We start from the raw sequence: 14,175 nt of genomic DNA, 5'->3' as shown, positions 1-14,175 counted from the left end.
TGATATAGGGGACACGCCTGACTTTCAATATAGTCTGCAGGCATCTTCCTCACCTCAGTACCAGAGTAGCAAAATTAAGGTGTAGTGCTCATTACTCTAAGTCGCCTCTTCCTCATCCCAGTACTTTCAAATGTTAAATGTGGGGAAATGAGGGACAGGGCTTGCGGTAACCCATAAAGGTCTGGGAGGGTTAAGTTGGTCATAAATAGGGAAAGGGGGATACCATGTCTCGCCTATGGGTACCCTACTTCCAATCTCGAGGACCCTCCACCCAGGAGATCCTCCCTCGCTTGTCCATCCCCAGGGACAGGATCCAAAAGCAATGGTGTTTCCCTGGCCACCTGAGAAGAGGATCCTGGGGGGTTGGGAGTGAGAATACCCTCAGGTTTCTCACACTTCCCCTTCGGGAAATATCTCCCCGGATTCTCTTCCCAATGTGTTATGATCTTACTGGTCTGGGCACAAAGGATATTAGCATAGGATGGTGCGGTCCTTGATTCCTTGACTTCCCCCTACTAGTTGTGTACTTCTAAAGAGGGTACAGTGAAGAAATCCATCCTATTTACAAGGCAATGCCTGGAAAGATGCCTAGATTCTCCACACTAGAGACACAGTCTGTCACGAGTAGGAGATGAGAGTCTAGAGGATGTCATTTCCTTACATTGGCAGAGCTTTGTATTAATACCAAACAAAAAAGCCTACCTTCTCGCCTCCGAGTTACCCTCTTTTTTTTCACTTTAATTTTTATTGGCATTTCAGAAGAAAACCGAACCACACAAGGAACAAGGAAAATCCCAACTCCTGCCCCTTACCCCCCAAACCAACCCCAAAGTCAAGAAGTCCAGTGCGAGTGCGCTGCCCAGTCAGGGATTTCTCCCCCCTTCCCCCTTGTAGGTTCTAAAAGGTGGACTGGCCAACCTAGGGATGCCCCATTAAGAGTCAGCTTCGCCGGGATCCTCTGTTATTATCCCCAATAGTCTCATGCTCCGGGGGCACCAACGCTGCCTTGGTCCATCAACCAGATAAGCCAGTAGAGAAGCCCAGTCCGCCCTGAATCTTAGGTGCTTGCCTTGAATAGAGTACGTGAGCCACTGCATTGCCAACAAGCTCCATAGCTTTGCCACCCATTCGTGGTCCTGTGGCGGATCTTTTGCTTTCCATCGGCGAGCTAGTACCATTGCCGCCGCCATCATCATTATTACGTAGAGCTTGCGGTCCGCCTTACACTGGATAGCTGTCAGAGATCCCCCCAGGCCCAGTATCGCGAGCCCTTTGTTACTTCTTTGGTCCAGGCCCAGAACTTGGTTGAGTGCTAGCCAGATCCCAGCCCAATAGCTCTCAATTTCCGGACACTCCCACCATATATGCTCCCACGTGCCCACTGCTCCACATTTCCTCCAGCAAAGGGGGGAGCCGCCGGGGAACATTCTGTGAAGTTTGGCAGGAGTCAGATGCCACTGGGTGAGCAGCTTCAGCCACATCTCCCTTATTTGAAGGAATTTTGTTAACTTAGGAATCTGCTTCCACAGCCAACACCAGTCACTATCCTCGATTGCAGACCCGGTAGCTAGTTCCCAATTGTTCATGTAGGACCAAGGTGGAGTGTCCCCTTCTGCCTTCATGTGCCTATATAGGGCTGAGATCAAGTGCTTGCCCCCCAATTCCCTACTGAGGTATGTTTCAAAGGGGGTCAACTGTCGGGTCGCTGCATGCTTAAAGGTAGGATGGCTAAGCCAGTGCCGAAGTTGGCAGTAACGAAACCTTTAATTTTCACCCAGACTGAAGTCTGTCCTTCACTGCTCAAATTGCTTTACCTGTCCCCCCCCCTAAACATATCCCGCAACATTCTGCATCCCCCCTGGTGCCAAGCTTGGAAAGCAATAGTAATGTAACCCGGGGTGAAGTGCGGATTAGTGAATAGAGGTGTGTAGGGGGATGGGTGCATCGTTAAGTGGGCCTGCTGCACCGCCTCATCCCAGGTACGGGCCACCAAGGCCAGGATTGCACTGCAGTACATTTGTGACGGCCAGTCCTGTTTCGGCTTCCACAAGACCCCTTCGAGATCCTCCCTCAGAACCGTCCTGTCTATGGTCATCCATACCTTCCCCCGGTGGTTTTTTTGCCAGTTCCAAAGTACCTTCAGCTGGGCCGCCCTAAAGTACGCTCTAAAGTCCGGTAGACCCATACCTCCCTGCTCCGTGGGGGTTCTCATCACCTTGGCCGCTACCCTTGGGGGCTTGTTGGCCCAGACAAAGCTGCTAGCGATCTTGTTCAAGGACCTGAAAAAGAACGGGGGAACGTGCGCTGGCAGGGCAGCGAAACAGTAGAAGAGCTTGGGGAGGACGGTCATTTTTAGAATATTAATTTGTCCTAGCCAGGAAACCGCTAAAGGGCCCCAATTCATCATCTTGCTTTTTAGTTCCTCCAGGAGGGGCGGGTAATTCACCTGATGCAATTGTTCCACCTTCGTAGTCAGTTTTATTCCCAGATAAGTGACTGAGTGTTCTACCCATCTATAGGGAGAAGAGGCCTTCAAGGAGCGGACCACTGGTGTCGGGACTGTGAGGTTGAGAATCTCAGTTTTGGAGGGATTTATTTTCAGGCCCACCATGCTACCAAAGTGCGCTAACTCAGCTTCCACAGCAGGAATGGCCGTATTCGGGGTAGTCAGGGAAAGAATCACATTGTCAGCAAAAGCTGTGATCTTGTGCACTTAGCCTGCAAAGGGGAGTCCTGTTATGAGCTGATTGGAACGCACCGCTTCGAGGAATGGTTCCAAGTGGAGGGCATACAATATCAGGAAGAGAGGGCACCCCTGTTTGGTGCCCTGTTCGACATACACCGGATCTGACAGCTGCCCATTCACCGCCAGCCTGAGGGTTGGATTTCTGTAGTTGGCTCTAATCCTGTCCATGAACTTGGGGCAAAATCACATCTTAAGCATTGTTGCAAAGAGAAATCCCCACTCCACCCGATCAAACGCCTTCTCTGCGTCAATTGCCATCAGGTGAGCGGGGATTCCTCTATTGTGGGCCTTTTCTATTAAGTGGGCCAGCCTCCTGACATTATCAGTGGTCTGCCTGCCTCTGACAAAACCCGGGTGGACCAGATTAGGGACAGGGTGGTCTAATCTCTTATCCAGGATCTTAGCGTATATTTTTGAGTCCACATTAATTAGCGCTATGGGACGGTAGGAGGCGCACTCGGTTGGATCCTTGCCTTTTTTGTGGATAAGAACTACTTTCGCCTCCTCCATAGATCTCGTAGTTGCGCCGTGCTGTCCTATCTGATTGAAAAGCGTAGTTAGGATAGGGGTAAGTATTTCCTTATGGCGTTTGTAAAATTCTGCCACATAGCCGTCCGGGCCCGGCAATTTAAGATTAGGCAGCGCTCTAATTGCATCCCTGACCTCATCCTCTGTGATGGCCATTTCCAGTGATTCCCTCTCTTCTTGTGTTTACAGGGTAAGCTAAGCCTATCTAAGTAATTTGATTGGGTAGCCTGCGTCAGAGTATCGGACATGTACACTGCTGAGTAAAATCGGGTAAATTCCCTTAATATGTCCTGATTGTTGGTACTAGTGGACCCACCCCCACCTTAATTTTAAGTATAGTCCTCTCCTTCTGCTCCTTTCTTAGCATTCTCGAGAGCAGCCGGTCGGCCTTGTTAGCTTTAATATAGAATTTCTGCCTGAGGTGCAATAAACTCTGCTCAGCCGCTCGAGTCTGGATCAAGTCCAGCTGGCCCCACACTACGCTATACTCCCTTTTGGTTGCCTGGGTCTGATGTACCCCATTTTAGCGGTTATTCCCCTAAGTGTCTCTTCTAATCGCTACTACTCTATTCTCACTTCCCTGTCTCTTCTCGATTTAATCGCTATTATTGCCCCTAGGGTTGCCTTAAAGGTGTCCCACCTAACTTGGATTGGCGTGTCCTTTGCGGGGTTCTCAGTAAAAAAACGGCCCATTTCCTCCTCATCTTTAAATAGGGCAATAGGGTAACGCCATTTCCACAGCCCAGAGGGTCTGCCCTTCGCACTCAGGGATAAAGTCAGGGGGGCATGGTCAGATAGTGTTGTGACGCTCATCGAGATATCCAGAACCCTCTCCAGCAGGTTGGCTGACAGCCAGATATAATCTATTCTAGAATGGGACAGGTGGGCATGGGAATAGAATGTATACCCCCATGCTACTCCCCCTAACTCTCGTTACACATCAACTAAGGCCAGGTTGCTGATTTTCTTCTTCAGGTCATGTGAAGGTCTCCCCAGAGGTCCCACCCCTCCACCCGTCCTGTCTTTCGCTGGGTCCCAAGCAATATTGAAATCGCCAGTAAGAATAATAGGGGACTTGGCGAACTTCTCAAGCTTTCCCAATGAGCTTTGGAGAAAGCTGTCTTGTGCTGCATTTGGGGCATATATCGTTTCTACCATGAGAGGGTGCTCATTTCCCACCAAGGATACCGCCAGAAACCTCCCTTGGTCGTCTACCATCTCTCCAGCAATATTTAGGTCCTGCCCGTCTCTAAGGGCCAGTAGGACCCCCACTTTCTTTTCGGTTTGAGTGGCTTGTAGTGACCTGGAATAGCCCCAAATCTTGACCCTTCCCTGGTCCGCAGTACGGATATGGGTCTCTTGAAGCGTGATGATGTCTGGCCGTTCGCACCTAGTATAGTGCTCTACTTTCTTGCATTTGATCGGCGAATTGTGGCCGTTCTCATTGAGGGAGGAGACCCTCAATACTCGTTGACTAGGCATACTACTTCAACTGAAAGTAATAGGTCTCCTAAGTCGCTCTGCTTAGCATCCCGCTCCCTTCCCACGGGGTCTCCCTTCCTGGTTGCCCTATAGAACCCTCTAATTAGCTACTAAGGCACTGGATCTCCCAAGGCACTGGATCTCCCAAACCACCCCTCCCCCTTCCACACCTCCCCTTCCCTCTGGCAATGTGGGACGACTGGCCTCAGCCCCCCTTGAATCAGAACCTCGAGAGTCTCCCCATCTATTGCCCCCCCACCAACTGTTTCAACGCGGAATCACCCAATCCCATTCCAAGATATGAGTCCCACTCCCCTCCCCCTCGGCCCTTGCAGGTGTTGCTGTTAGTCTTGGCCTTCCCACATCATAACTCCTACTTCTATGCCCTCCCCAGGCATCCAACTCAGGATCTGTCAGACAAGACCCATGCAGAACCTCACTCCCCCGTGTGGACCCAATCAACTCTGCGATTGTTGTTGTACGTCCCTTGCCGGTGGACCTTTCAGGAGCGGCTTGTTACTGTTTTTCCTCGATTTCTTGGACCGGGCCATGGACCATTCCCACTCTCTGCGGGGGTATGTCTGGGATGGAGGTGGAGTAGATGACGACGAGGAGGTCCTCTTCCAGCCCCAGCAAGGCGAGACCCTGTTCACAGGTAGTGATCTTCTGCGGCTTCCCTCTCCATTCAAAAGCCAGACCAAAGGGATGTAGCCACCTATAGCGAATGCCTTGGGCTCTTAAGTGGGATAGTAGCGGACCCATTTGCCATTGTTTGTTTAGTGTTGTTTGCGCCACATCCTGATACAGCGCTATCTCCGCCCTGTTATAAGTTAGGCGGCCGGCCTTCCATGCTGCTGCAAGAATCCGCTCCTCCACTGAGTAGCTATGCAAAGCCACAAGGACATCTCTGGGTCTCGCACCCGGGTCCGCTCGTTTGGGACCCACTGTGTGTATCATATCAAAGGCAAAATCCTCTCACCCAGGCGCCTCCAGGAGGTCTACAAATATGCCCTACACAGTTTGGGGGAGGTCTTGTTCCTGGGAGTCCTCCGGGAGGGACTTAATGCGAATGTTAGAACGCATAGACCTGTTCTCTAACTCTTCCACCTGGAGCTCCAGGTTGTGCGTAGCCGTGGCCAGTGTCCAGGAGGGAGTCCATCTTCCTTGCGTCCTCAGCTAAATCCTGAATCGCCCTCTCGTTTGTGTCCACCCTTTCCTTTTCTTACTAATGTCCCTTTTGATCTCCTGGAGACCCTCCGCCAGGTCCTCCCTGAGGACGTCCATTTGCTTTTGGCCAGCCGTGATAATCTTCTCCACTATATCTGCCATCAGGAGCTTCAGTGCTGCCTGAGTGACAGGCTGTTGATGTTCTGAAGAGCCCAGATCCACCGGGGTATCCCCTGGGGGCCCGTCATTGGGAGATGTTGCCTGGGTGTCCTCAGTGTCCTTGGCCCATATCTTGGTCAGAGCATTCTCCTGCAGTCTCCTCAGGGGTCTCTGGATGGACTGCGTATCCTTAGCTTTATTCTTGGACATTGTGCCGGCAACTCAAGGTAGTGAGCTCAGTGTTTGGGGTTCCGAATTCCCCTGGCAGTAGGGACCCCCCCCCGGCGGCAAGGCCACGGGCCCAACCGATATGGAAGTCACTTTGTAGATGCTGGTGGTCAGGGCTGTCCTCCGAGCGCCAGTACACTCCTCCGGGACAGGCTGAGTTCAGTGCTGTAGGTGGGGCTCCCAGAACGGGCAGGAGAAGACGACGCTGTGGTGGTGTGATCTGAATGCCGTAGGGCCAGGGTGGAATGTGGCGCCTTGAAATAACCCTCAAGGGAGATGTGTGGGACTACGCAGAACAGGCCCCCCACAGCAGAGAAGACGACTCTGGGGGGGGGGGTCACCGCCTCACCGCCACGCCTCCACCTTCTGAGATGGGCCCAGAGGTTCAGATCGGTGAGGGCCCCGAGGACTCCAGTTCCAAGAGAAATTAGCCAGGGGGGAGGGGGCACGCTGTGTCTGATGCAGGGATGTAATATCAATGCGCTATGTCCAGTGCAGGGCCCTTTCACGGAGCGGGACCCGTGGGTAATGGTAGACAGACGCCCAGGGAGCTAGCTGCCGCTCTCCCCCCCACCAGGGCACAGGGCGCAGATTGTACCTCTCAAGTGCTGTGTCCTCCGTTGCGGGCCACACCAGGTCCGCCCAGTGCAGTTACAGCCGGCTCACTGTACTTCCCACTGCCGTGCCCGGGACTGCGCCCTGCAGATGTGTATGCAGAGGGGGTGCATGGTTGTGGGTCGGGCCCCTCCCCTCTGGGGCCGCGGGTACCGCAGGCAGTCCCTGCAGTGCTGAGTGCTCCTCTTAGCACACTGCCAATGTGTGCGTCGCTGTCGGGCGATCCGATCTGGCCTCAGCCGCTCGCTGAACGTGTGCGGTCTCAGCCCCCAGACCCCCGCCCACCAAGGACAGCGAGCCAAAGCGTTGGGTGGGGGGACGCCGCAGGGGAACTGGCCTGCGCCGCGGCACGTATCCCCCAGGCTGCGGTCTGGTGCCCTATCCCGGCTGGGCAGACCCCGAGACCTCTGCAGATACTTGGGTGGCACGTGTAGTTTTCGGCCCGGGCACCCCTCCGGCAGAGCAGGCCCCGGCCGCAGGACCTCTGGTCCGCCTCCTCCGATCCTCCCGGGGCCGACAGACCCCCAGTTCCACTTCCCGGATCACCGCAGGGGAAATAGACAGCTCCCGCTCCCTTATCGCCTCTAGTTGCTACCGCCTGGGAAGGGCTTCGTCGGCCAGGATGCAAAATTACAGGGCCTCGGGACAGGAGCTCGGTGGCCACGGTGTTCACAGCATCGCAGCCATCTTGGAATTGCCCTGGAGTTACCCTCTTAATCTCCCTCTCATCTGACTTCTAGCTAAAGATTTACCCTCGCCTCTATGGCCTCTGTCCCTCCCTTTCTCTGCCTTCACTCTAGCACTTCACCCATCAGGGTCACATTCCAAAGCACAGCTGGCCGTACCGCCTATCTGAACTTAAAGATGTCCAATATTGTTTGTTCTTAATCTATGTATGTCCACTTATGTATTGTCCCCGGTAACTGTTCCCTTTACTTCCCTCCACAACCTGGTCAGAATGTCCCTCAAACTTACCCCATTGTAAGAAGCTCACTGCTTCCTGTCAAATCTGATTTCTTACCTATGGTACGTTCTTTTGTGATCAAAAGATCATTGTTCCTCCCTACAAGTAAATAAATAAATAGAAAAAAACAATTTTACTCATTTTGTGTCAGCTTTTTCAAATTCTTCCTCACCGGAGTCCTCGCTGTAAACTGAGTCAGTAGATTCTTCTGGCGTAAAGCTGGTCCCTCTTTTCTGGGCAGATTTCTGTTCCTTGAAGAGGTAAGGTCTGTCTCGAGAGGAAGCCACTATGCCTGCGGGTAAACAGCTAAGGCAAGAGGCCCCCCCCACCCCCGCCCGAGACAACCGAAATAATAAGGGAAAAAGCTGCACCAGCAGAAAAACACATTAGAATTCCGAGAGTTGGTATGAGTTTGGAATCCTTGCAGACGGTAGAGGGTGAGGGAGACTGTAGTGTAGCTCTTCAGTAGATGTAGAATCCTCAGCAACGAGAGGGAGGCTTCTATAGAATACAGCGGGTGCCACACAAACAAATGGAGGAGAGGAGAAACAAGAAATGGGCAGAGCGTAGCAATAGCTCAGAAAGAGAGAGAGAGAGAGAGAGAGAGTGCTGAAGGCACCAGGCACTCGGAGAGCGTGAAAGCTGGTCAAAAGGAAAGGGAGGCCAGGAGCAGTGTAGCAGAAAGGAGCAAAGAGAAAACTTGCCATGAAAACAGCATCTTACCCAAAGATGCTGGGCAGGTTGCAATGTACAGTTGCAATGCTGTGACACACATTAATAGAGGGTGACGCCATGTTGGAAAACATCTAGACCAGCAACAGGAATAGTGAAAGGATGAGGTGCTGGCACACTAATGTCACCGTATACACTATCCATTACACAGTTTCCAGAGAGGGCGAACGCTGACATTTTGTTACAGATTTAAGAATCCCTTAGAGGTCCTGCAGGCAGGGATAGATGAAGAGGGAGGGGAGGAGGGAGGAGGGAGGAGAGGGAAGATGAAGGGTATATCTTTCTTTTGGACCTGGTTTCTAAGGAAATGACTGTGTATTGCTAATGGCAACTTTTTTGAGTCCCTGTTAAGAGAGTCTTGATAATTGCAAGGATATCTATCCTCCTTTTTCTTTATCTATACTAACAAGATATTTTGTAGATTGCATTTTATAACTTTGTTCCAATCTATTGGTGTTATTTTAATTTGAGCATTACATATTGATCCTTGTCGCAGGAAATTAACGTAAGCGGTTCAGTTGTGAAAAGAAAAGTTATTTTGGATTTTCAAGCCAAGTGAAAAGCTACTAAAATCTTAAATAGAAAAAACTTCCTTTTATCATTTTTTGCTCCACACCTCACTACTAGACAACACTACTTGGCCCGTGCTACGCTCAACCCCACCAACTCCATGACTGAACTGAATTTACTGATGTTTTTGGACATCTTGTGAAATGGCCTTTGCCTCTACACTCCTGCCACTCCACTTGAAATATGTAAAATCCCCTGTAATTTGCTAAATGGTTTGAGCTGGCACATCAAAACCAACTCTGTGGTTCTCCAATTCACTCTTTTTCTATTAGGAAGCAGCTTTTCTTTACGGCCAATCAAATCAAGTGTTTTTCTTATTTGCTAATTTACTGTAACTTGTTATTAATGTAACATTGGAATATTTATTATCATTAGCACCCAGGGCGGGGGGAGCAGCCAATTGGGTCCTGCAGATCGCGGGTTGAACCTGCTGACCTCAGCCCATGATCCACAGAACCGTGGTCTGGCTGGCTCCCCCACCCCGCACCAGCATCTTGTCCCCATCATCCTTTCACTTTAAAAAAATATATATATATTTATTCTCAACCCCTCTCCCCAGCCCAACTTACCCGATTGTGGCGGCCACAACAACTTCCCTTCTTTTTGCTTTTGCAGTCGCCCATGGAAGAGGGGCTCCATATGAAGCCCTGCCTTCTCCAACCATGGTGGCCATCTTGGAAAAGTATTTTCATTCATTGAACAGGACGCGTGCGGAATCACGCTCAATGAATGAAAATACTTTTTTTTTTTTAGCACCCCGTTCACAGCTTTGGAAACCCAGGGTGCTAATAGCGTTAGTAAAGCGTTCCACAGGCTACACCTGAGGTAAACGTCCCAGTGCCCCCGTTAACCGCTCTAACTTCACTCTGGCTGTTAACTGTGGCTTGTGGGTCATTTACCCCTGGTATAGCCCATGGAACGTGTTACTAACATCATATTGTTTTATGTACTTTTATGGATACATATGATCCACAATAAAGTTATTTCATGATACTATAGCCTTTGTTTCCACCGTATCTCACATTACACACTTTGTGTGCTTCCCCCTTCTCAATTCATTCATGCAACTGAATACACGTGCCACCTTTTATTGTGCTACTTAGATGACTCACTTTACACCAGGATCACCCTTCCTCTAAATTTCCTCCCAATCTGTTTATAACTGTACCTGACCTTGACCTCATGCCTTATATTATCATCATGACCAAGACCAAAGTTAAACTCAATGCCCAAAGCTAATAATGCCATAATCAACTCTACCACAGACACCCCCACTTCTGTTCCAGAATGCCAAACTAGTATTCTTCTACAACTATGTTGATTTTGGGCACATAATGTGTATCCACTATTTCTATACTTTTGGTGAACACATTTTAATTATCTCCCTCGCCTTCATCGTCGCAAGCTTCTGGCAGTCCATTAAAAACTCTGTGAGCTTCATAGTCCAGGCAGTGATACAGAAGAGCTTTCTTCCGATCAATATTCATATTTAGGATGTCAACAGTGAATACATACTGCAGGAAATCCTCCTTCTAATCCTGCCACTTTACATTGCGTTCTCCTGCATTGGGCAAGGACAGTGATGGCCCCAAAACACTGGACAGTTTGGGAGAAATGTTTCAGAACCAGTACGGGAAAAGTGAATGTAAAGCACATCTGGTGATGATATCCTTGAAGGTAAACATACAACAGCTGCTGAGGCCAACAAGGTGCCATACTCAACATTACTCAAGCTCTTGGAATTAACAGAAATAATTCACTTTATGGCTGTGCTTCAAACACACACAATGCAGTCACCAGTAGAGAGAAACGTGTAGCTCCAGTAACCCTTATCTTTGGGTTCCCTTCACCAACGTTCCTGCTGGCGCTTCTCCGAGGACTTAGTTTCTAGTGGGCTTGTGCTCTAATGTTGTAGCCAATAATGATGAGTCTAACTCCCACCCTCTCCAAGGCCGCACCCCTTGTTCGACCTACTGCTAGGACCATTTCATACTCTCCCACCCCCACATGTCTCCATGGGTGCTCACCGGACCAGCAGCACACATACCTCACCCAGGTTATCCACATCAAAACCCCACTGGCAGTGTCGCAGAGCATGATGCAATGGTCTGTACTTCATCTCCACCAAATCTGCAGGTATATCCCAGCAACCACCTTTTGCTGGTCTCAGAGTCTATGATGCCAGTTCTTCTGCACCTGGTATAATGGGAAGTGCCAGCACCACCTGCTCACTGCGTTATAAAGCTGCATAGAAGGTCCATTTTGTTGATTGCCCTGTGGGGTATAAAACTCATCACCATTGTTGCAGGCGACTATGCATGCCGCAGGAACGAAAGCCTCACTGATTATGCCAATGAGTACATCAACTTTATTAGCCATATACAGTTATCCAAGGATGGACCTAGACTGGTCACCCTTTCTTAAATGAAGTGCAGCTGAAAAAATACAAACAGGCACATATACACCTTGCATGCCCCGACCAACATATTCTAGGAGGTCATTGTGAGGCAGGGAACATTAGAATAGCACAACAGAGAATGCAACAACTTACCTTTTCCGGGAGAGTCTGGGAGTTTTGACGTAGAAGGTTTTGGATCCTCAGCTACGGGGGGCACAATTTTCCCACTCTTCTCGTCTGGCTTGGCTGACTGCCTGCGAGACCCACTTGCTACAGCAGCGTCGTCCACCTTCTTGCTCTCTGTTTTGCACGTAAGGAAGAAAAGAGCATGGGTAAACCTTCCATTTACCTGTTTGGCGCACATAAATATCTAACAGGCCATTGCACAAAGGTTTTCACAAATAGGTAAGATCGTACCCATTTAAGAAACAATTGAAAACTGATGTTAACATATTAAAAGCCAGCATTACCCACAATGATGGTGTTATCGAAAAGAAGACGTTCCAGAGAAATAAGTATATGTGCAAAGAGCAAAGAAAAAGATACAGATATAACCTCTGGTTGCATTTATCGATGTATACTCTGTTTGATTGTCTCACTTAATAGGGTTCTTTCTGTTTTCAAAACACCCTTTACTCAAACCTCTACTCTTGCATGGCATCCCTATGTTACATGTAAGAGAGGCTACCAGTCTTGTAGTTGCCCACCGCTAATACAGTTTACCAACTATTGACAACACCGTAACTAAATTGATACTGGCTCCCTGTGGGACTCTCCTCCGCCCCAGCTCCCTTATCAATCCCGGCCCCTCTACTATTCTCTGCAGCTTTACTTGTAAGGCTCTGCACAGACAATATGTACAGCGCTCTCTGGCTTCTGAGATAGGCTTGCATTTTATAAATCCTATAATACAAAGAGCAGAAGGTGTCAACTATTTACAAATCTAAAGGCAGAGGCAAAGCAGGTAACAGAATGGGTGTTAATGTAGGGGAGTGGAAGACCAGGCATTCCGCTGGTATTGTAAACATTTGTAGGAATGTGTGTGTGTAAAGCATAATAGAAATTGTGTACGCTTCCAAACGGCAGCAAGTACTTCTCAGTGTGTAACAATCCCCAAAGCACCATGCTATTCTCCACAAAATGGAAGGATTTGAGAAAGCCTTTCCCTTGATCGTATCCACTATCCACTATACATCACAATCAGGAAAATAGAGGAATCCCAGGAGCTTTGTTCTCCCCAGGAAACACTTAAAGTTGACTAATATTTGTCCCCAATGAACGTAACTTGAAAGCAACTTACTTTTACATTTTAGAATACAATTCTCTATTTGGAGGGGACCCTTTCAAATTAGTGGATGTCAATGCTCCAAACGTTGTTTTTAATTGGAGATAGGAAATGTCCTCGGGTCACTCCAGGAAGAGGGTATTATTTTGAGGGGAGACTTTACTCAAGTTCTTGCTGTAGTATTGCACAGATGATCGGACAGTCCACGTCAAAGAGAGGAGAGGGCAATTCAAGAGCTTAAGGATTTGCTATGGACTGGGGAATTGATTGATCCATGGGGACTCTTGAATCCGAGTATTGGGCAGTACAGCTTTTATTCCAACTCACATAATAGCTCCTCTCGTATTGACTTTAGCTTGGTTTCCAAGAGACTATAGCCTAATGTATTAGACTGCTCAATTGAGAGTATAGCCATTTCTGTTCATGCAGAAATCAGTTTGCCCTTGGTCTGTTCATTGTTTGATGTGAAGAGAGACACAGGTTGGAGGTTCAGTACCACTTTGTTAACAGACACAGCAGTAAGAGAAACTATCCGAGAGGTTTTGCCTAATACATACATGAAAATGAAAACTCAGTAATGGACATCTTTGTTTTTTGGGAGGCACCGAAAGCTATTAGTCTTTCATCGCATCTCAAAAAGATTAGAGCATGTGAAGAGGAAAAGTTAGTGTTGCACTTGAAAGGAGCAGAACAAGAATATTGTACGAATCCATTGTAGGAGCAGAGGGTACAAGTATTTCGAGCCAAGCAGACACTTGACTGCTGGCTGACTGGAAAGACCTAGGGAGCGTTGCTTTATGTTAGACTATCATATTGGGAATTTGGTGAAAAGGCAGGATCACTGTTGGCTAGTAGGCTTAAAAGGATGGAGGAAAGTAAGAGTATTATGTCCATTATCTCAGACAATAATGTAGTATTGACTAAAAAAATTGTTTATTTTGGAAGCTTTCAATTTTTTTTGGAAGAACTGTATAAGGCTAAGGACCGAAGCTGCCAAATTGGAGTTTATGCAAGGGATTGACTTGCCTGTTTTACGTAACATTGAAGTTGAAACTTTAGATGTAAAACCTACTGAATAGGAACTGCTGGGGGCAATATAGAACTCATCAAGACATAAAAGACATGGGACGGCCGGGTTCCTGATTGAATTTTACAGCGCATCTAGTAATCTAGAATTCCTCCATCTTTTAGACGTCTACTTGGCAATTATTGAGCGGGGTTTGTTACCAGAGTCCATGCTATTGGCCTTGATCACACTCATTCCAAAGCCGGGTAGAGATCACACGGAATGCGCTAATTAT

The 14,175-nt window shown here is 48.7% G+C and overlaps 1 protein-coding gene across 2 annotated transcripts in view; it reads right to left on the bottom strand.

The window, feature by feature from the left end:
- Positions 1-14,175, bottom strand: part of CFAP44 (cilia and flagella associated protein 44) — a 1,393,686-nt gene that overhangs the window by 1,184,990 nt on the left and 194,521 nt on the right. For both annotated transcript variants that reach the window (XM_069635797.1, XM_069635796.1), the window contains one exon: positions 11,743-11,889. In XM_069635797.1, coding sequence (XP_069491898.1) covers positions 11,743-11,889 — 147 coding nt within the window. The remainder of the gene's footprint in view (positions 1-11,742; positions 11,890-14,175) is intronic.

This window comes from Ambystoma mexicanum, chromosome 7p, assembly GCF_040938575.1.
Source record: "Ambystoma mexicanum isolate Mex_15411 chromosome 7p, UKY_AmexF1_1, whole genome shotgun sequence".
In the NCBI taxonomy this organism is placed as follows: Eukaryota; Metazoa; Chordata; class Amphibia; order Caudata; family Ambystomatidae; genus Ambystoma; species Ambystoma mexicanum.
The sequence above is the reverse complement of the archived record's forward strand: the minus strand, read 5'-3'. Positions and strand labels throughout refer to the sequence as shown.